The sequence below is a fragment of the Mya arenaria genome, chromosome 3 (genome assembly GCF_026914265.1).
Source record: "Mya arenaria isolate MELC-2E11 chromosome 3, ASM2691426v1".
NCBI lineage: Eukaryota > Metazoa > Mollusca > Bivalvia > Myida > Myidae > Mya > Mya arenaria.
In genome coordinates this window covers 49450600-49473913 of record NC_069124.1, presented here as the reverse complement: position 1 = coordinate 49473913, position 23314 = coordinate 49450600, and the positions used below count along the sequence as shown (strand labels likewise).

General features: G+C 34.4%; 2 protein-coding genes across 2 annotated transcripts in view; one reads left to right on the top strand and one right to left on the bottom strand.

Moving 5' to 3' along the window:
* The first annotated feature begins 1756 nt into the window (after window positions 1–1756).
* The window catches only part of LOC128228627 (uncharacterized), a 60779-nt gene continuing 39221 nt past the window's right edge, over window positions 1757–23314 (top strand). Inside the window, exon 1 of the transcript XR_008259955.1 lies at window positions 1757–1774. The gene's annotated coding sequence lies outside the window, so the exon portion shown is untranslated. The remainder of the gene's footprint in view (window positions 1775–23314) is intronic.
* Window positions 2604–22271, bottom strand: LOC128228625 (methylcrotonoyl-CoA carboxylase beta chain, mitochondrial-like). The gene is made up of 17 exons (XM_052940040.1): window positions 22082–22271; window positions 20556–20622; window positions 18314–18398; window positions 17909–18010; window positions 16252–16379; window positions 15222–15334; window positions 14488–14601; window positions 13859–13923; window positions 13221–13320; window positions 11913–12008; window positions 11268–11340; window positions 8442–8518; window positions 7769–7835; window positions 7084–7240; window positions 6564–6678; window positions 6160–6245; window positions 2604–4841 (listed from the first exon to the last, which is right to left on the bottom strand). Exons 1-17 carry the CDS (start codon window positions 22238–22240, stop codon window positions 4724–4726), a joined length of 1722 nt encoding a protein of 573 aa, XP_052796000.1. The 5' UTR covers window positions 22241–22271; the 3' UTR covers window positions 2604–4723.

Here is a 23314-nt window from a genome sequence, read left to right as displayed (position 1 = left end):
AGTTTTGTTAAAGGGACTGGTCGCTCGTTTGTGTAAATGCACTTAAGTGTGTTTTTTTCTGCGATTTCGGTACCAAACAGTAAAATATTATAGTAATACTATAATCGTTTTCAGATGCTTTCCGGAGAAAATAAATGGTGCCAAAATATGAACAAGTCCCTTTAAAGCTGTACTCTCACAGATTGAACGTTTTGACAACTTTTTTTATTTTTTTGTCTTGGGACGAGCCAATTTTTGCAAAAATCCTAGTGAAACCAGTTATATCAGACTGCTGACAAAAATTAGATCGTAGATTTTTCTAATCAAGTTCAAAAAATGATGTTATATGCATTTTTCTTAAACCTTTAGTAACGGTTTAAGCCATAAAACATTAATTTTCGAATGGAAATATGAAAGTATACGAGCTGATTTTTTGTCAGCAATCTTATATAATTGGTTTGCAGATATTTAAAATTAAAAAAACGTTGTATAAACGGTTAATCTGTGAGAGAGCAGCTTTAAGTCACTTCCATATACTTGTACAATGGATTATCTCCCATTGCCATTGAATGTCAGGGCTAATGTTGAATTAAGTACGTACACTACTCCCCAAAAAGTGAGGTAACTCTTCCTTAATTGAGTCATTGGAAGGCCAAAAACTTCCATAATTTGGAAGAAAATTTCCAATGACAAAGACATTGAAGTTTGAGGTGTTAAAGTTACTTTAACGGTCACATTTTAAGATTTTCAATAAGATAAATGAATAATTTAGATACTTTAGTGTGAAGTTTTCAATTTATAGATGTAAATTAGTTAATTTTCAACATAATACATTTAGTTCAATAAAGGTGGAACAATTCTCAGTGTTGGTTTAAACACTATTGGTTTCAATAAAACATTTTAAAGATGCACATTATAACTCTAAGCATAATCAAAGGATTTGATGTCGTAATAATATATACGAAAAATAGACAAGAAATAGTGTTTGAGAAACAAAATGAAACGCAAGGAAGTTTATACTTACAGTTTCAAACACTTAATGGAAGCCTTGGAATGTGGAATACCAACGATTGATAGTTATAGTCTCTTTAGCCTACAACTCGTGCATTGGAAAAATAAACAGTTCGAAAAAACTACATGATAATAGTCCTCCGTGATCTTGTCTATTAAATATTCCACAACTGAATGCATGGACAAGATATGGGATTCAAATACCAGAAAAGATTTCAGCGGACTTTCTTTGACGAAAGTAACAACTTATAAAATTAAATTACTTGGGCTAATATCTAATTATGATTGTTCAAATTTATATGAAATCTGTCGAACACATACAACTACTTGTGTTCTTCTTTCGGCAAGTATTTTGTTTAGGTGTTACGACTTTACTTTTTCAATTAACATTCTTTTACAGCGATAGGTGTAATATCAAAGTAACATGATACATATACCTCCTCTAAGCAAAACTTGCAAAGTATTTTACCTATCATGCTAGATTAATTATAAGTGTGTTTTTTTACAAACTACATATCGATGCACAAAGCCGTTATTCCCTTGTATATTTTGCTACTTACAATTTAGTCTAAAATAATAGACGTGTTATACGGGATTCTTCCAATCCCTAACGTCGAAATGTTCCGAGCAAGTTAAAACTGTGCCCTGAAGCCATGCAGGTGCCCGTCATGTATATATCGTTATGTTTTGACAGAATGAAAGGAAGAAAAGCTGTCAAACTCATAATTATAAGTTGGATATATTTTTTTTTGTGTACGGAACCAATATAAAATAACATTATCTGGTAATATTTCTTGTTTTTATGATATTCTATAGACGCTATATGCTTTAACCCGGAATCCTGATCGGAACAACTACCGTACCCACTTTTGATACTAAACAATTTGTACGCGAAGGATTTGCCATATCAAAAATATAAAAAAATCCGTCAACGTACAATTATTTGGACTACTTACAATTTTGCTACTTCAATGTTTATGATTACCCTTTAAGCTATACTGTTGAAACAACTAACCATTTTACAGTGGTATATCAACTAGTGGAACCGTGCGCATGTGGACTGGCCGTACAGCCAGGAAAACTTATTGGTGTTATCAATGTTCTCGATGCTCTAATCCCTTTGTCCTCTATTTGTATTTGTATGCATGCTCCAATATGTGTTGATTTTAACATATATACTTTTATTTCCAGGTCACAAGCTCATTGTTATTTGATATGTTATGTATGTTTGTTATTCATGTCGGAAAATAGCTCATTGAGCTAATGTTCCTGTTAACACATACCCGACTTTAAATATAGGTTCTTTATCTTGTATCTATCTTGTATGGAGGGATAACACCGAAAAGGTTCACTGTACCATTTTAAGCGCTAGGCAAAAAATATAAATATTTCAGTTTATATACAATACCAGTTTTCATTGTAGCATTGCATACATTTGTAATTATATAGTACTTTTATACATCATTAATATAATGTTTCACACATATACAATTTATTTGGTTAAACCAGTATATATTTTGATGATGTAATAAATTATCATATAATAGTAAGTATACAGATAATATCAAAGTTAACATGCAAGTCCATATTATTAAGAATAAAAAAGCAAGAAACAGTGCATCTATTGATTTATTACAGTGTTAATTTACTTCATGAAAACTTGTCACATGTTTCAAAATGATCGAGTTTTTATTAATATGCTTCACCATCAAATGGATCCAAATGTATTTTGTATATTCATAATCACCATTCTTGAAAATAGGTATTCCAGAAATGTTTATAAAAATGTACATGTTTAAATTAAAATTATGTAGCTCATGGGCTGGCTACTTATAGTTAAATAAATTTCTTCTTTTATACTGTAATGATCCTCAGATATTCCAGATACAAAGACATGGTGGACTGGCTAATCATTGAGACCATTCAGTCGTTCGGGAAATGATTTTGAACCAGATGTTGACCTAGACATTTGACACAGTCACCTGCACTTACTTGCTTCACTGTGTTTATTCTCAAAACTGGTATGTTGTTCTTATTTGGAAATAAAGAGCTGTCCCTCCAATGCATACAACAATGAAAAGATGCAGTGAGCATTATTCACAAACTAAACAATTCTTTTGATAATTTTACATTTTATTTGCATTTAACATTTCAATTCTCTAATATATAATTAAGAATCTCAAAAAAGTGGAGAAGGACATTGATTATTTTCATAATTTAAATAACATGATTTAATTTAAAATAAAAGCCTTAACATGTATTTTAACTGTATAGAAGGGACCAGCTTCCTAAATGTTATACCAAGTGGTTTGTATCTGAAACAAGATCATGAACAAGAGATGTTTGTCAAACATTTTGCCCCCCCCCCAGTGCGCGCCATGTTGTCAGGATTATATGGACAGTTGTATGAATTTTGCATGGACCGAAATGACAGCTGATTTGTCACTGACATTGGATGCCATTGAGGCAGTTTAAGATTATGACCATTCAAAGTGTGAGGATAGAGTGTGTTATGACCATGACCTTTGACTCTATGACCCCAAAATCCATAGAAGTCATCAACTGGTCACCAAAAAGTTTGAGGGCCATGGGTGCAGGCATTGACAAGTTATCACTCAGACAAGCTTTTTTCGTTCAAGGTCACTGTGATCTTGACCTAAAATCATAAGGGGTCATCTACAGGTCAGACCCAACTTCCATGTCAAGTTTGATTGTTGAGATATCACTGGGAGAAGATTTGTCAACTTTTTTGCTTTAAAGGTAACTGTGACCTTGACCTTGGCCCGATGACCCCCAAAGTCTAGAGGGGTCATCTACTGGTCAGGCCCAACCTCAAAGTCAAGTTTGAGGGCCATGGGTGCAGGCACCATTCAGTCACTGTGACCTTGACCTTTGGCCTGATGACCCCCAAAAACAAATGGGGTCATCTACTGGTCAGGCCCAGCCTCCAAGTCAAGTCTGATAACCATAGGTATAGGCATTGTTGAGTTATCACTCGGACAAGCTTTCAAGCTTTAAAATTCTTTTACCATTAAAGGTCACTGTGACCTTGACCTTTCAACTGATGAGCCCTAAAATCAATAGGGGTCATCTACTGGTCAGACCCAACTATTCATGTCAAGTTTGATGACCATACGTCCAGGAATTGTTGAGTTATCACCGTCTACCGACGGACGGACAGACGGACCGACATGTGCAAAACAATATACCCCTCTTCTTCGAAGGGGGGCATAAAAATAAGAAAAATAGTCAGTGTAATGTCACAACAAATGGTTTTCACAACTGATTGTCCAAGTTGAGATACTTCATCAATCATTTTGACTAACGATTAAAATGCATAAAACATGTCTTTTTATTGTTTTGGCATGTCTGAGTATTTTATCAAATATTTTAATTACAACAGAATTATAGCTCAAAATAAATATTCACAGAAAATATTGACTACTCTGCATTTGTAAATGTAACGCTGAAATAATTTCAAGTATATACCTATCCCTTCAATAAAAAAGCAGCATATTTATTAACGCCAACAATGCCATATCAAGACTTTTTGTGTTCAAAATCAATAGCAGACATCTGCTGATAATATTCACAATAAAACATGAACAAAATATCACAAACAAATACACATACTTTGTTCAGTACATTCACATAAATAGCCCTGCAGCGCACTAGTAAGTCCATTTTTGGGGTCACAAAAATAAACAACCCCTTGCTCTATCTCCAGTCCTGATCACATTCTGAAGACGCCAAACTGTGTTTTCTGCTTGTCCGCGTTGAGTGCTGCTGACAATGAGAGCCCCAATACGTCCCTCGTGTCTGCAGGATCTATCACACCATCATCCCACAACCTGCAACACCGGGAAACAGGCTCTTACATAGATGGCCAGTATACTATATGTACATCGGAGATGTCAAACACAGGGAAACAGGCTCTTACATAGATGGCCAGTATACTATGTACATCGGAGATATCAAACACCGGGAAACAGATTCTTACATAGATGGCCAGTATACTATGTACATCGGAGATATCAAACACCGGGAAACAGATTCTTACATAGATGGCCAGTATACTATGTACATCGGAGATATCAAACACCGGGAAACAGGTTCTTACATAGATGGCCAGTATACTATGTACATCGGAGATATCAAACACAGGGAAACAGGTTCTTACATATATACAGTATATCATGTCCATCAAAGATATTAAGCCTCATTGAAATATTTTCTTATGACCTATGTGGGGTATTCTTAGAGAAACTAACTTTTTCTCATTCAATGATCTTCTCCATCTATCTTTTCCATCTTGCTTATTTCTAGTCAACTGGAATTCCCCCTTAGGGTTAGAGTAAGGGTTAGAAATAAAGCATTTTCCTCAATCAGAAAAGCTCTAGCCAAAAATCCTACAATGGTAAAATAAATATCACCATTTCAGAAAAGTTTTAACATTTTTTCACAAAGGACAGAAATCATGAACATGAATTAAGAAATGAAAAGGATTACACATGAAAACTAATTTTATTATGCAAAATATATATAAAATGCACACATTTTTCACCTCTTGATCTACATGTACTGTATACATACTATAATTATCTGTAATACAATAAACAGACAAGTGTGCCACAAAATATGCAGACCCATTGTTAGGACACAAAGTTTGGTGATAAGTGGTTGCATTTTAACCCAAATGAAGAGAGTGGAAAAAGTACAGCTTTTGCCAATTTAAGGGTCATAACTCTAGAGTGACTGGTTATCGAACTTGACCCACATATTTTGTGCTGATTGGACAAAGACTTATACAGTTATTGATCAGACAAGACCGACTTAAGGTTATATCTATACTTAAAGGGTGATAACTCTCAAGTGACTCAAGCAATTGAGAGTTATCACCCTTTAAGGCTGGTTATCAAACTTATCTGAGACATTATGTCCATACACATCACAAAATTTGGAAATGATTTGACAAAGTCTTATAAAGTTATTGGTCAGACATCAAACTCTGCGACCCCAACCAGGGGCAGGTAAAACTACAAAACATTCCTGTCTATGAGTGGGCATATACAAAGCATGATCAAATGACGTCACGACCCAGATGGAAATATAGGTAGATAAACTTGCATACAATGTCACTTATGAAAAAAGATTATTTTGAAGTCGTACCTGGCACTGGAGAAGTAGGGGCTGCCCTCAGCCTCGTATTTCCGTATCACTGGCTCCTTCAGGGCTTGCTCCTCCTCCGCTGTCCACTGTAAACAAGACAACCTTCACATAAAACCTCTATCATTCATACTCGAAAGATAGCTTATTTTTTTGACAATAAACAATGTAAGCAAAATAAGATTGATCAGTTTGAAGCTATAAACTAGTGTTTTCCAATTCTTAGAGTTATCATTTGCATAGTTCCTCATTCTTTTTAGATCATAACTTGACATTAATTAGTTCAATATTCCCTACCCACATAAATCTGTTGCACGTCTGTGAAAAAACATTAAGTAAATAAGTACAGTTTTTCTTAATAACAATCTATCAATTCTGTAATCTAAGATCTATTTAGCCATACATACCGGTTTTCCCTCCCGTTTCCTTTGTTCCATTGTTATCTGTGCCAGCACATTGGCGGCCTGTTCTCCACCCATCACAGAGATCCGAGCATTAGGCCACATATACAGGAATCGTGGACTGTAACATGCAGATAGTTACCATTAATGAAACCATTTGAAGCTCTATTTCTGTAATGCACTGAAACTGACATTGTTAGGATGACATTTAATCAGTGATGGTATCTATTTTTACTTTCTATATAATCAGAGATACTTGGTGAGAGTGCCATGGAGCAATCACTTGTCTTTTTTTTTTTTTTGAAAAAGGGACATTACTCGTATATAACTGACTTTTATTATACTTATTCAATTGAATTGATAATCAAAATAGCAAAAGTATCCTTATGTTTGTATTTGCACAATGAAATCATTCAAAAGTCAATATTCATGTACAAAGGTTAAACCAATTCACTGCAATATGCTCTAAATACCTAAAGTATAAATAAGTTTACACACACACCAAAGGTAACCAGTTCAGTTATACCTGTAGGACCTTCCGCACATGCCATAGTTTCCCGCCCCATATGATCCCCCAAGAATGACTGTCAGTTTAGGTACCCGGGCACACGCCACCGCCGTCACCATCTTGGCCCCATGTTTAGCTATCCCACCGGCCTCCGCCTCTCGACCAACCATAAAACCTGAAAACAAGCACATGTAAAATATTACTAATTAACATAAATGTTATATGAGAATCTATGAACTCATAAATTAACATTCCATATTATACAAATATAAACTTCGAGTAAACCAGATCCGGATGGCTCAAAGGAAGAGGTCCCACTGGTACGATCCCCGGGCAGGGAACTTTCTTGTTGCCTCTCCCACAGACACTCAATACCGATGTGTTTGACCAAGGAAGCGGACTCAAGAGCTTTTAAAATAAGCCATTAGCTTTTTACACAATTAAGCTAAAATAAATTTGTATAAAAACCCCATTCAGATCAAAGTTAACAGTCTGCAATTCTGGATACAATGGAGAGGACAAATTGTTCCCTCACCACTGTGGAAATTATACACTTCATATTACTAATTAATTGTGTAAATCTATTCCTGTAAACCTATTTAATTCTTCCTGTAAACCTATTTAATTCTTGACAAATATTAAGCTTAAAGCTTCAACCAAACTTTTTGTACAGGTTATACTACCAAATGTATTAAATCTTTACCTGTTATATTTTGTAAAAAGATAAGAGGTATATTTCTTTGGCAGCATAATTCTATAAAATGTGTTCCCTGAAAAAAAAATAAAGCTTTTATTATTCTGTAAAAAAATATACAAATAGACGCTTTGCTGAAAATTTGAGAATTCTGTAAGTAACATGTATAGGGGAGTTAAATTGGATCACGACCGCCTTTGATATTTACATACTTTGTTTGACAAATAATACATTGAATCCAAGCCCACATGCATTTGTTTTTCAAGTGTTATCATGTGAGCTGTATTTTTTCCATTGGTTAAACAGACATGAATATTTATATCTGTGTGGTCAGGCACCATGTCAGTTACCAAAGAGCAACCATGTTATTGGGTCACACTTAGAGGTCAATGGTCACAAGACAATATTTTGTGTCTGCTCCATTTCTCTTGAAACGCTTGAAGGATTTTGAAATAACTCGCCACAAATGTTTACCATATTAAGATGACATACATATTTTTTTCTATTTCCCAGCGTCAAAAACAAAACAAAATGAGAGAACCATAAGATACATCTATTTTTGGTAACAAAAACAATCATCTAGTTTATGAAAGTTATATTGTACAAAAATTTTACTTTTCTTTAAAGAATTGTTGGCAATGCATGTCATTTTAAAGATATGGCATAAAGATAACTAACTTACCTTCAGTGCTGAATCTGAGAAAAGGACGCCATTGTTGCCTATAATGCCGACTGGGTATCCCCACAACCTTGCAAAACCTATAACAGACCACTTTTTAAAACATTTGCAATGAAAAAGGAATTTAACATTACAAAGTTGAAAACACGGTTGCTGACATAGTCAGTGTTTTCAACTGTCATAAAAACAAGAGGCCCAAAAGGGCCTAAGCTCTTGTGGTCATTTTTAATCCAGAGCATGTATGTATGGGTAAAAGGCAACAGACATATAGTTCACATTTTGTGTTTGGGTTACCTGAAAACGTAGCACGTTCAACATCTGAGCCCAGAAAGAATTGTAAGCAGATTAGTTGCATGAGCTATTTTAATATGTGCACAGTAAAAGTCATCTGACAAAAAAAATGCTTTCAAAACTGTACTCATGGTAAAAATTTCTGTAATTTTAAAATAAAAAAAAAGTTAAAAGTCAAGGGCATCCGAGGACAACATTGATCAATTTGAACAAACATTCACAAGCAATCGTGCTGAGATGGATGCAAAAACACACAAAAAGATTTTCAAACCTTTCCCTATTTAATTTTATGAAACCTGTGAACCCTGGGCCTGGCCAGTAATGACCCCAGGTGCATAACTGGAACAAACATTCACAACCAATTTTGTTAAGATGAGTGTGCAAACTACAGACACTCAACATCTGAGCGCAGAAAGAATTGTAAGCAGATTAGTTGCATGAGCTATTTTAATATGTGCCAAGTAAAAGCCATCTGACAAAAAAAAAATGTTTTCAAAACTGTACTCATGGTAAAAATTTCTGTAGTTTTAAAAATTTAAAAAAAGTTGGTCAAAAGGTCGAAGTCAAGGGCATCCGAGGACAACATCGATCAATTTGAACAATCATTCACAAGCAATTGTGCTGAGATGGATGCAAAAACACACAAAAAGATTTTCAAACCTTTCCCAATTTAATTTTACCAAACCTGTGAACCCTGGGCGTAGCCAGTAATGACCCCAGGTGCATAACTTGAACAAACATTCACAATCAATTTTGTTAAGATGAATGTGCAAACTACAGACACCTAGAGCTAAAAAAAATGGCCTTTGGGCTTTCAACAAGAACAAGGCAGAGTAATTCACAAAATCAACTGCAGTACATAAAGCAAATTCTCTCCCTTAGTCCTAGACTTAAATTTACATGTAAACTTGGCTAAAAATAGAATTCGCTCATGCAGATCTTAAGTTAACTAAAAATAGTATTTCTTTAATTTTAAACTTTCAAGGCCCATAATCTAGGCATGCATAGGCAGATATGGCTGGTTTTCAAAAGAAACCAAGCTCTAATTGGTATCTAAATACTGTACAAGTTTCATCGAGATACAATCAAAACTGAAGACTTGCCAAGAAATTGTTTACAAGAAATTGTTTACAGAGGCATAGACGCACGAACACACGGACGCACATACTTTGTACACATTACCATCACATAAGCTCTTCTGGCCTTTGGCCAGTAGAGCTAAAAATGAATATGCACCATTTTATAGTCAAATTTACAACAGATGCATTATTAGTGTGAAGCATGATTACAAGAATTGTTTCTAATTATTAAAGTGAACATGTTTTCCCCATTTACCTTATTATCAGTGTGTGTATATACAATGTCATAAATTACGACATATATGCTTATTACTTTTCTTTTACTACATCATTTAAAATGAAACCAAGGGCAGTCTATACCGCTTGAGGAGCCCCGCCTTTGTTTTATTACGTACCAGAGTTTGATAAGGTGATTAGTTTTATCAAACACTTTGACAGACCTGTTTCCATAATAATGTTTTGACAGTGCTCTGTCAGACGGCCATATTGAGAAAAGGTTTGTCGAAGCGGTTTAAAAAACTAAACTCCCAATCATACTCTGGTAAAGGACCAAAGGCAGGGCTAGTTAGTAGCATAGACTGGGCTATGCTTCATTTAAAATGGTTAAGAAATAGTGAAGTTATCTTTGTTTAAAATCACCATTCAAAGCAATATATTACCTTCCCATGTAGCATTTATGATGCAATTTATCACATGATATACACAAACTGTATTATGTTAAATTTTAATGCTTGGTTATCACAATTTCAACATTTGTTGTTTATATCAACTGGAATCGGATATAATACGACCTATTTTACCATCTTTGAAGGCCATATAAAACTGTTTCATAACTTCACCTTAGTGCAAGAACTCAATATCTGCTTCTCTTTATATATGCAGTTATCAAGTTTTTGCACTAGGGTGAGGTTTCCAGTAAAATCTTTACATTTTATTTTTCTGCAGCTAAATTCTTTTCAAATGACACCAAAATGGTATTATTGGTGGTAATCAATACATTGTTCCAGAGGGCTATTGGTGACAACATTTTGATGGTATTGATAAATTGAGTAATTGGTGCTGTAAACTCACAGGTCATATTCGCATTCTATATCTTTCTGAATATACATAATTTTCTCTTTCCCCTCAAAAAACATTACAATCTGTCATTATCTATAGCAAAGTACATGATATTAGACAGATACTTATTAAATTTAGGCAATATCAGCTCTGCCAACACTTCAAATGTTTAAAAATTTATATTTTTTGATTCTTAAGCCATGCAATAAGTGTGATGTTATTCACCAGTACCTACCGGTAATAACTAGATGCTAACTGACACAAAATATACCACGGTATTCTTTGAAATTTTCTGACAATTATCATTTCATCCAATCAATAAGTCGGTCTGTCTGTCCAATTAATTGATAATGATTATCAAGCGGATTGCCCATCACTTTTAAATACACAATGCTTATACCTGTGATAAGAGTTTCCCCATATAAAGCCTTGAACTCGTCAAATCTGCTGCCATCAACTATTCTGGCTATAACCTGAAACCATGGAACAGAGAGTTTATCATTCTGAAAACATATTATCAGTAAATATTACATCAAATAAATTTCTTATTTAGAAATACATATCAAACTTGTAACTATTAGATTCAATTGATTAAGTTTGAAAGGCAGGTAATACCAAAATAAAATCGAGCATGGCGGTTACTGTCCTCGGCACCCCGGGGTATCATAACCTTTGTGATACCCTGGGCAAATCAGCTATAAAAATCTCGGACTCAAGGATAATTAATAAGGTGAAATCCAGCCGCATGATTGGTCGTATGAGACACACCTCATGCGGTGCGAAATAGCCGAGAAGTTACGGATGTAATCCTGGTTCTCGGTTCGAAATAATCTAATGAGATCATGGCTTACAAATCGTTTTAGGCAGGATATTGTAAAATATGCCAAAAACTCTTCACAGATTCTTTCCTTTTTGTAAACAGCTATTTCATTGGTCGGAAAATGCTTATGAATATTCAAGATTTACAAAGTTTCCCTCGCCAATTTGCCCAGGGTATCATATTGGTTATGATACGCTGGGGTTCCGAGGATGGGCGGTTACATACCTCCCTTATGTCAAAGGTTTTCTTCAGATTCCCGCCAACAATGCCGTACAGATCATCTGCAGGGTACAGGGGAGGATCTGGGCTGGACACCGTTACCTATACATGTAAAAAGGCATTGTAAAAATTGATGAACACTTTCAATGCTTATAAGCAAAGGCCCTTTTTTATGTTTGCAGACTTCTTAAAGATGTGCTCTTACTCCCAAAAAAGATTTACCGCAATTAATTCAATTGTTTTGAAATACCCAAAAAGATGCATAAATGTCAAACACAATGGTTCTTATGAAGGATATGGAGTTAAATTTGAAAGAAAAGTAAATCTTTAAGCACTCACCAATCATTTAATGTTTTTGTGTTTTCAGCTATTAAATACTCAAATACAATCTTCTCATCAGTAATTAATATTTTCCATAAATGCATGATTTAGTAAGTAGTTGAAGGATTATCACTCAAAATTGATGTTTGTTATACGAGTGTATGTATTTATTTTAAATAAGAGTGTGTCTTTAAAGATGCACTCTTACTCCCAAATAAGATGTACCACAATGAATACAATTGCATTAATTTACTAAAAATGAAGAATAAATATCAAAAACAAGGTTCTTATGATTATGGTATTTCTGTCTATGAGATGATAGTTGATCACTGTAAATCTTTAAGGATCAGTCATTAAATATTTGCGCGTTTACAGCTATGAAATACACGGTTACAATCTTTTTATCAGTAATTAATCTTTTCCATCAATGTGTAATTTACAAAGTAGTTAAAGGTTTATCACTCAAAATTTATGTTTGATATACATGTGTATGTATTGATTTTAAATACAAGAATCACTTTAAGTGAGCCTACACAGCATATTCTGTTCAAGTTGGTATTGTATGAAGCTTTTGTACTAAACAAACATCTACAGTTAATATCATACTTAAATTTCTTTATACATTTACATATTATGGTGGAAATGTATAAGGGCTATTTCATTTATTTAAACATTATATACCCCAGGGGGGAAGGCACTTTCAAAATATAACACCCCCCTACAGAAGCAAATTAACCCTTTTGGGGTCCAAATTAGCAAAAAAAGACACCCACCGATATACTATTTAAATAATGGCCTCCCCCTGTGAGTCATATGTTTTACTGGAATAGCGCTTATGCAACATTCTCAAAACTTATCCTCAATTTTACTTTGAATTTAAACTATTTAAAGAAATTCAAACTATTTAAAGAAAACTTATATTCAATACAAAAAAAGCGTGCCTGTTAGTTGTAAATATAGATGTATACATGTATGCCCATTTGTAAATCTTACCTGAGGGTCTTTTCTATAGTTGATATTACGCATGACGTTCCTGGCCAGGTGTAATGCATGGGCATCATCCTGAGCATAGTAGTCTGTCACACCAGATTTGCTGTAATAGGGTTCAAACGCTCTTGTCTCAATAAAACTTACAGCAACCTCATTTTTATATAAACAGGGCTTCTAAAAGTTTGGAACCTAAATCGGTCCGGCCAAGCGACAACTGAAGCCCCCCATCCCCTCCCCCCCCTAAAAAAAAGACCTGTTCAAAAGTCTGATAAAATAGAAATGTCACACATATTCCCGATGTGAATTCTGTCAATTTGTTTTCACAATTTGGCAATTCGTAAGAGGGCTCAAAAACCATCATAGCCTAATTAGATAGTACTTAATTTAAAATGAGATTCTCATCGAGTTCTGCGGCGTTTCCGGACCAATTTAGGTTCCAAACTTTCAGAAGCCCTGTTTATATTACATACCATATTTTCACGCTACTTCAGTGTTTATTTGATCTACCAAATTTTTTTAACTTTTTTCATAAAAGGGTCTGAGCATAACGAAAGATAAATTTCAGTCGATCAAAAATGGTATTGGTATACTAGTCAACTAACTAGTAGACTTTGGCAATATGTATCAGTAACATAAGTCACCTGCAATGAAGGTCTGCCCCACCCAGGTCCTCTGCTGACACTTCCTCTCCTGTAGCTGCTTTCACCTGGTAAAAATGGGTTTCATATATCAAAGAATTTTTCACATTTAAAATTAATGTTTATCAATATCACATGATTGCTTTTGGAATACATACCATATTAAACTGTGAATAGGACACTAGCATAGCAGGCAAAATTTTTTGTGAAAAATCGGGTAAAAAACCTGAATACCAGAGATAGGACGCAGTGAACAAATTCAAAATAAGCAGACATCATTTTTGTTTTGATGAATTTTATTAAATTTTGATCCTTGTTATATTAAATTCCAGGGCAGAATTCACTTTCATCAGAGCAAGTTTTGTCAAAATGTGACAGTATCTTCAACAAATTATCAGTTCTAAAATCAAGCACACATCTTTTGACATTGAAGCACTATATAGAGATATCATACAATGATAAGAATTCAAATTTCTGAGCCCAAGTCTCAAACTCGGTTGTTATTGAATATGGTTCCATATATAAACTTTGGGAACAAAGCAAAATAAACCATAGTCCATAACATGTAATTTTAAGCATACAGACATGAAAAAACAATGATATAGCAAGGGCAAATCATTGTGGCACATTACCAGTGGAGGCCCTCCCAGGAAGATGGTTCCCTGTTTCCCTACAATGATGCTCTCGTCTGCCATGGCAGGAACATAGGCACCACCGGCTGTGCAGGACCCCAACACAACTGCCACCTTGAAGCATATTTAAAACATTGCCAGAAATGAGAAGGCACAGCAAAATGTAAGTTTTGTTCTGTCACATTTCACCAATTTTATAGTTATTTAAGTATACAATGTGATAAGCGACATTGCTGTTAACTTTTAAACGTGAAATAATTAAAGATATGCTCACATATTTAATTACAAACAAGTTCAGCTTAAATCACTGTCTCAATCTAGTTACAAATACAGCAAATCACAAGTGTATCCATTGAACCAGAAAAGTAACAATTTAAAAGTAAACAATAATAACATTCTGATTACTCGCAAAAAGACGAATATGTAACATTTATAAGCTCGGAGAGCTTTTTAGCGACTGATATATGTAAAAAAAAATTAAATCTGCTGCATGTACTTGTGCTTATTAGAACCATTTACCCTTCCTTTGTTACCACCATTACTAACCTAAGTTTCAACCATTAACCATTTAGTTATACCTTATCTTCAAGTTTTGAAAGGGAAGATTTTGACAAAGATTGATAATCAAGCTAAAAATGTGGGGTGCACATACTAGATTCTGTTTAGCTTTTGTGGTTATGTTTCTTAATCTCCTCCAAACACATTCATCACTTATCCCCAAATTATTGCCTTACCTGAGGTATTCCTTGTGCTGACATATTGGCTTGGTTGAAGAAGATACGACCAAAGTGATCCCTGTCCGGGAACACATCTGCCTGTCGAGGTAGATTGGCTCCTCCAGAGTCAACTGCAAAAGACTTTAATTTGTTTCAGATTTTTTCTTGCTTGAAAACCAGTCTACACTATTGATGATAATAGAGACACCTCTTTGACCATTTTATGTAGTTGTACAAATTTCACTGTCCTTAAAACTAATCACAATACATTGTCACCTTGAAGTCTCACTCTCACAGATTGAACGTTTTGACAACTTTTTTATTTTTTGTCTTGGAAAGAGCAAATTTTTTGCGTAAATATCTGCAAACCAATGATAAAAGATTGCTGACAAAAGATCAGATCGCAGAATTTCATATTCCCGTTTGAAAATTAATGTTTTATGGCCTAAACCGTTACTTACGGTTTAAGAAAAATGCATAAAACATCAAATTTTGAACTTAATTATAAAAATCTGATATCTATTTTTTTGTCAGCAGTCTTGTATAACTGGTTTCAATGGATGTTCGCAAAAATTGGCTCGTTCCAAGACAAAAAATAAAAAAGTTGTCAAAACGTTCAATCTGTGAGTGCAGCTTTAATGCAATTACCCATTACCGGTACTTAATTTCTACTGCCAGGTGACCATGCAATATGTACAGAGTACATATGTACTCCTACTATTATGTTTATGAGTCTTTAAAGTGAAACAGAAAAACAAATCTGAACATGATACAGATATATGCAACACACATTTGGCAGAGAGAAGTAAAACCAATTATGTTGTATAAAAGAATTAATATAATGTGAATGGGAGCCTAGCTTCACCTACTCAGAGGTGGTCAAAAGTAATTAATTGAATAATAACTACTGGTATGTGTATTTTTTACTGAGAACATATAATATTTCAATTGGTCAATTGAATGGTTGAAAGAAACCAGAGTATCGTTAATTCTAAAAGAACTTCATACTCTTTTTTAAAGTCTTTCATTAACAATGCATGCAGCCTACCCAGGTATATGCAAGGCAGGTTGTTCTGCTGCGCTACTTCCTGGGCTCGGATGTGTTTCTTCACTGTGATTGGGTAGTAGGAGCCTCCCTTTACTGTTGGGTCATTGGCAACTATCATACACTCAACACTGAAAGGGTCAATCCAGATTATTAACATTGTTCTTCATAAAGTTGCCTTTATACATGTATATATATGTAAAAACAAGAGCTGTCACAGTATGTGACGAATGCCCCCGAATGTGACATTGACCTATGAACAAGGTCAGTACATGAAAAGTTGATCTTGCATTTACGTGTCAAATACATATGGCAAGTTATTTTAAATTGCCTCTGAACATAAAAAAATACCACCCTTTCTTGACAACCTACACTGTGATGTCCTTATATTCAGAATTCCCTTGTGAATAAACACTTAGTGTATCTTTCACCTTAGAGGTAGGGACACGGGTCTTGCACACGACACGTCGTCTTCGTATGTGGAACACATGAAGCAAGTTATTTTAAAATCTGTCCATACAAGAGAAAGTTACAGCCCGTACACGACAACCTATACCCTATGTCCTTGTATGCAGCACTCCATTGTGAATAAACACTAAGTGTGACCTTGACCTATGTGGTAGGGACACGGGTCTTGCACGCGACACGTCGTCTTGGTATGTGGAACACATGTGGCAAGATATTTTAAAATCTGTCCATACAAGGGAAAGTTACAGCCCGGACATGACACCCTATACTCTATGTCCTTATATGCAGCACTCCATTGTGAATAAACACTATGTGTGACCTTGACCTTTGAGGTAGGGACACGGGTCTTGCACGCGACACGTCGTCTTGGTATGTGGAACACATGTGGCAAGTTATTTTAAAATCTGTCCATACAAGGGAAAGTTCCAGCCCGGACACGACAACCTATACTCTATGTCCTTATATACAGCACTCCATTGTGAATAAACACTTAGTGTGACCTTGACCTTTGAGGTAGGGACATGGGTCTTGCACGCGACACGTCGTCTTGGTAAGTGGTACACATGTGGCAAGTTATTTTAAAATCTGTCCATACAAGAGAAAGTTACAGCCCGGACACGACAACCTATACTCTATGTCTTTATATGCAGCACTCCATTGTGAATAATTACCAAGTGTGACCTTGACCTTTGAGGTAGGGACACGAGTCTTAGACGCCACACGTCGTCTTGGTATGTGGAACACATGTGGCAAGTTATTTTAAAATCTGTCTATACAAGGGAAAGTTACAGAGCCGGACGGACGGTCGGAGCGATTTTAATATGCCCACCTTCGGGGGCATTAAAAGTTTGTTTTTTTGAGTCACTGACAATATTACAAGGGAAACATTCTATAAGTTTATTAACTTTAATGGGTCACCCTAGGGCAAGAACTCTATTAACTGCATATAGGAGTAGAGGCAGATATGGAGTTCTTCCATTAAGGTGACAATTGCATTAACACATCAGCTGGTAAAACCTACAAATTTTAAATTACTTGCAAAAATATAAATATGCAATAGCTTGTACAAGACTTTTATATTAAACAACATGTTTTGATTTTGTGGTACTGGACATCTTCCCTCATTGTTGAGCTCACACTTAAGTTCTCTGGCAATTTACAATACAGATGAGGTGACCAAATAAAACAATACCCTGCCACTCTGCCAATGCCTGTAATGATTCCACCGGCTGGTACGTCCTCCCCTTTGTAAAGTTCATACCCCGCCAGCTGACCTAACTCTAGGAACGGGGACCTGGGGATGAAATAAGTTATATAACCACTCAGGATATCCTAATATATGCAAATTGGCTATAAGTTTCTGAAGATTTTTCTAGTCATGTTAAATCCAGTGTGCCTTATTGAAGCTATTTTAAAAAGCAATGACCATTCGGCAAGTTATTTATTAACTGACGAGTGACATTATTTAACCACATACAGATTTATTATATTTTTTCTTATCATCAGTTTTTGACAAAAAAATTTACAGCTGCACATGTGTATGTTGAGAGGGAAAACTTCTCCTTTATGTCTAATCAATTAAGTGCAAGCTTGTTACTCTGGATCTAGGAGTTTGTTGATCCGATCTCGTGGGAGAAGCTTGTTTCTTGACACATGTCGTTCTCTGGCTTTCTCGCCACCTCCTGAAATGGGGTATCGTTCATAGAATCTAAAATGGGTGTTATCAAATAATTAAGAAAGTGGTTGCTACCTGTACTCAAAGATAAAACTTTTGTTATGGTGGCATAGGGATATATCAGAAGACAAAGCTATTAAATAAATTCATCCCATATCAGGCATAAACATACTTACTTTAAAATACAACAGTGAATACATGTATTTCAAAGGTAAAATTAATCAATTTTGAGAAAACAAGCATTTTCAGTGAAAAGATATCCCCCGCCAACGATGGCTTGTTTGTGCTTGATGGCTTGTTTGTGCTTGAAGGTTAAAAAAATCTCAGAAAGAATAAGATAAGCACATTGGTTTATCCCTTTCCGAGCCAAATTATAAAATATTGACCGGGACTACTTTATGATAAAAAAATTTAATGAAATAAATCAGAGGGATGATTAAATAAAACTGTCTTTTCCGAAACTGCTTACTCGGAAACATCAATCATTGCAAAATAGTACTCAATAGTTGAGATAAAAATGTAGCCGTAGAAATTCACCGAAGAAGTTCATTGCAGGATGTTGGTTCATATAACATTCAAGTTTCATTAAATTCTAGCAGCTTGTTACTGAGAAACGGCTGCAAAAAATGATTTTTTTAATAAATCAAGGGGAATAACTCTAAGGAAAATTGACCAATCCAAAAGAAAAATAGACAGGCATCATCACAGTATGTTGGTTCTTATTTATTCCAAGTGTCATGAAATTCTACCAGCTAGTTGCATAGAAAAGGCTGCAAACATGGATCTTTAAAAAATCAAGGACAAATAACTCATATAGAAATTATACAATCCAAAATATAAATAAACAGGCATCATCGCAGTATGTTGGTTCATATTTATTTCAAGTTTCAAGAATTTCTACCAACTAGTTACTGAGAAATGGCTGTAAATGAGAGTTTTTCAAAAAATCAAGGGCAATAACTAAGTACAATTGACCGATCCAAAAAAAAAAATGAACAGGCATCATCTCAGTATAGTAATTCATATTTAGTTTAAGTTTTATGAAATTCTGCCTGCTAGTGACTGAGAAATGGCTGTGAATGTGCATTTTTCAAAAAATCAAGGGCAATAACTCCAAGGACAATTGACCAATCAATTTTTTTTTTCATATTTATTTTAAGTTTCATGAAATTCTACCGGCTACTTACTGAGAAAACGCAGGTGACGGACGGACGGACAACGCCATTTCAATATCCCCCTCCCTATTTCATAGGCGGGGGATAATTAATGAAACCAAAATCTTTTAATAATCAGCACTGCTAGAAAAAGTTAAAATATTATGGTATCTTTAAATTGTACTTTTCTTCGCCAATTAACCAGAAAAAGAGTCTACAGATGTAAACTACTGCAAAATAGAAGAATTATCAACTTCTTATTAAAATGATCAAAATTTTTCACAGATCTATCAAAGGTGCAAAATATAGGTTGATTCAAAAAAACTTTTTTTTAATATCATGTTTAACTCATTTGACTTTTACGATCAAACAAAAAATTAGTGATGTTCCGATGATCGATTATAATCGAAAATCGATTGGTTGGGCCTGAAATTGGCGACAATCGATAGTATTGAGTTATAATCGATTATCAAAAAAAATAATATTTGTAAGTGTTCAGATGTTATCTTTAACAAAATGGCTGATGAAAGCCACAATGAGCAAGAAAATGAACTATTTTTTATACAACAACACTAATAACTTCAATCATAGACATAAGGTATATGCATATAATGATTAAGAGTTTAATACTGTACATGAATAAAACTACAACTCAGGTACTATCTAGTATTTTAAAAACCGATTGTACTATCGATAATCGGTTACTTGAGTGGAACCGATCATCGATAGTAAAATTGCAACCGATTCCCAACACTACAAAAAATATAACACATAATTTGTGTACAGATAAAAAGATATTAGCATTCATAAATGCTATTTTTTTGTAATTGATATATATAGTTAAGCTATGAGGCTATAAATTCACTTTAAAAAAACTGCCAATTGCTTATATTTACTCAACTGTATACCATTTTTTTATTAATATCAAATGAATTAAACATGATAATGCATTAAAATCAATAAAAAAAGAGTGCACCAATTAATATTGCACGCCTTTAATACACATCTACCTTGAACAATTTTGGAAATCCTCCCTTTCAGCTCGCTAACAAGGTTAGACATGACTGCATAATTTTCCTGCAATAAACACACACATCAAACACACACATCTGAGTTTTAAAGCTGCACTCTCACAGATTGAACGTTTTGACAACTTTTTTTATTATTTGTCTTGGAACGAGTCAATTTTTGCGAAAATCCATTGAACCCAGTTATATATGTCTGCTGACAAAATATTAGATTGCAGATTTTTACATTTAAGTTCAAAAATTGATGTTTTATGCATTTTTCTTAAAGTTATAAATAAACCGTCAGTAGCGGTTTAAGCCATAAATTCATTAATTTTCTAATGGATATATGAAAGTCTACGATGTGATAATTTTTCAGCAATCTTATATCATTGGTTTGCAGATATTTACACAAAAAATTGCTCTTTCTAAGACAAAAACTAAAAAAGTTGTAAAATTGGTATCTCTGTGAGAGTGCAGCTTTAAAAATGCCAATGATGGCATTACAATCAGAATGTTAAGAGTATTATTAGGTTGTGTATAAAAGCCTGGCCCAACCGTAACTATTCTGGACCATCAGAAATATCCGTACCATTCCAGAAAACGAAGACAGGTGTAAGAGACTGGCCTGTCTGAAAGTTGTATTACAATATGAAGACATTGTCAACAATAGGTTTTTATGTTAAGCAACAATTAAATGTTGTCTGTTTCAAGTTTACTAATTACAAAGGATCAAACATCAGAATGTGTCTGGAAAAAAATGGTGACAGCATTTCCCAAATTTATGAAAAAAATAAGCATAAAATGTAAATGTAGCTACCGCCAAATTGTTTACATTTTTTGATGAATTCAATTATTTGCATAATATTAGTATGAGCATGAAAAAGAAGAGCACGGGCTAAAAAGTTTCAAATGTCACATTATACACAAAGAATCACATGATTATTTTAAACATAGTAGTTCCATGAAATTTAGTAAAGTAATTTGTGTAATTGCCTATTATTTGACTTGAACATTTATTTGAGCTATTTTTGATGTACCGTTCTCCACATGGGTTTCATTTTTATGAGTATATTGTTCATTGGTGTCTATTTAAATATTAACATGAATGATATTTATCTTATATATTATGTAAGTTTTAATTATTTTAAAATATTGGGTGTATAAGCTCATTTTAACTCAACAGTTGGGAAAGGTGCATTCAGCAAGTGCTACAAAAGATTGTATTTCATTTTTGGTTTTTGAAGCCAAGCGCATAGTCACAATGTAACCCTGGTTTCAGCTACCCTGGTTCTTTAACGTTGCAAAAGTGTACATAACTTACACACGGGACCCCCATTCATCATACCTTCTGGAAGATGATTAGGATCGTTTTAGTTGTGTGGTGGGGAATTGAAACTGTGACCGCTGAACCGACAGTCAAGGGTGTTACTTCTAGAACACAGATAAGCCACAAAAATGTTGCATCAATTTTCATATTTTTATAACGTAAATTTAGCAGCAAGAAAATTGAAGGGTACAGTAGCAACCTGGAAATCCGGCGATTCATGGTCAACTTTCTTTCCAATAGTCGGTGCGGCATCAACATAATAAGGTCTGTGTTGAATGCATACAGTTCTGCCACATTGAACAAGCTTATAATTAGGTGATGACATGCACCACCTATGTAAACATTTGATGACATTCATGATTTTTGCTGTCGAATTTTTCTGTTCGTCCTCTTTGTAATAATAGTCCGTTGTGAAAATAGTAAACGTGGTTGGAGGGAGTAATATACACCGGGATCCGGGACTTTTTATCGGAAAAGCCGGGTCTATCACAGACGGGGCCCGGGACCTCTGACTATTGATCATTGACTGTTAGTATTGCATTGTGCGCATTTTCGTAATTTGATCTACATCTGTGGTAAGATCAGAAGAGTTTTTGAATTGAAAAATGTAACATAAAACAAATTTGGAAAATCGCTCATGTTCACTTTTTAAACATGACAGACAAAGGCTCTTAGAAACACTATTGATAATTTCATGCTTAAATGAGGTATCTGTCAGTTGCTGTAAAGTGAATTTTATTAGTCGTAATAGCGTTTCTTAAGTTTCATAATCAAGTTTTAAAAAGTAGTTGCCAACACACAGTAAGTGAGTCTCTTGAAAACGAAAGAAACGTCGTCTTTAAGAAGCATATTCGGAGGGCAAGCTTTCATCTAAATGCTTACACCGAAAATCATATTTTTGTTTTGTCATAACATCTTTTCTATAAAACGTTAGACGAGAGATGTGTTAAAGTATGGTAAAAATCTCATGGGACGGATTGCCTGCAATTATGTACACATCAAACGATGTAAATCAGTAAAATGTTAGGTACACACCAATCACAACCGAAAAGAAGTAGACGGATAGACTTGTAAACATTTGGTACATGTGTACGTATCCACCAACGTATCTGCCAGCTGGTCGTTTAGCATTTTCAGTGCTTTGATTTAAGCAATGTTGGTCGCGGATGCGGTCAAGTTGGTTTAATTAACACGTGTTAAAGGTCTTTATTTTACGAACAATTAATGAGCTAAACTGCAGAAAAAATAGTGTCAATATGCAACACATATGATAAGGAGAATAAAACGGTAGAATATGTTGAATTAGAAAAAAATTCAACATTGAAATGAAACATTGTAATACAACCTATTTTATTATTTTATATCGACATTATAGAACATATATATAAACTTTGTGACTTCGTATTGACATATTTCACATATATAAACTGTG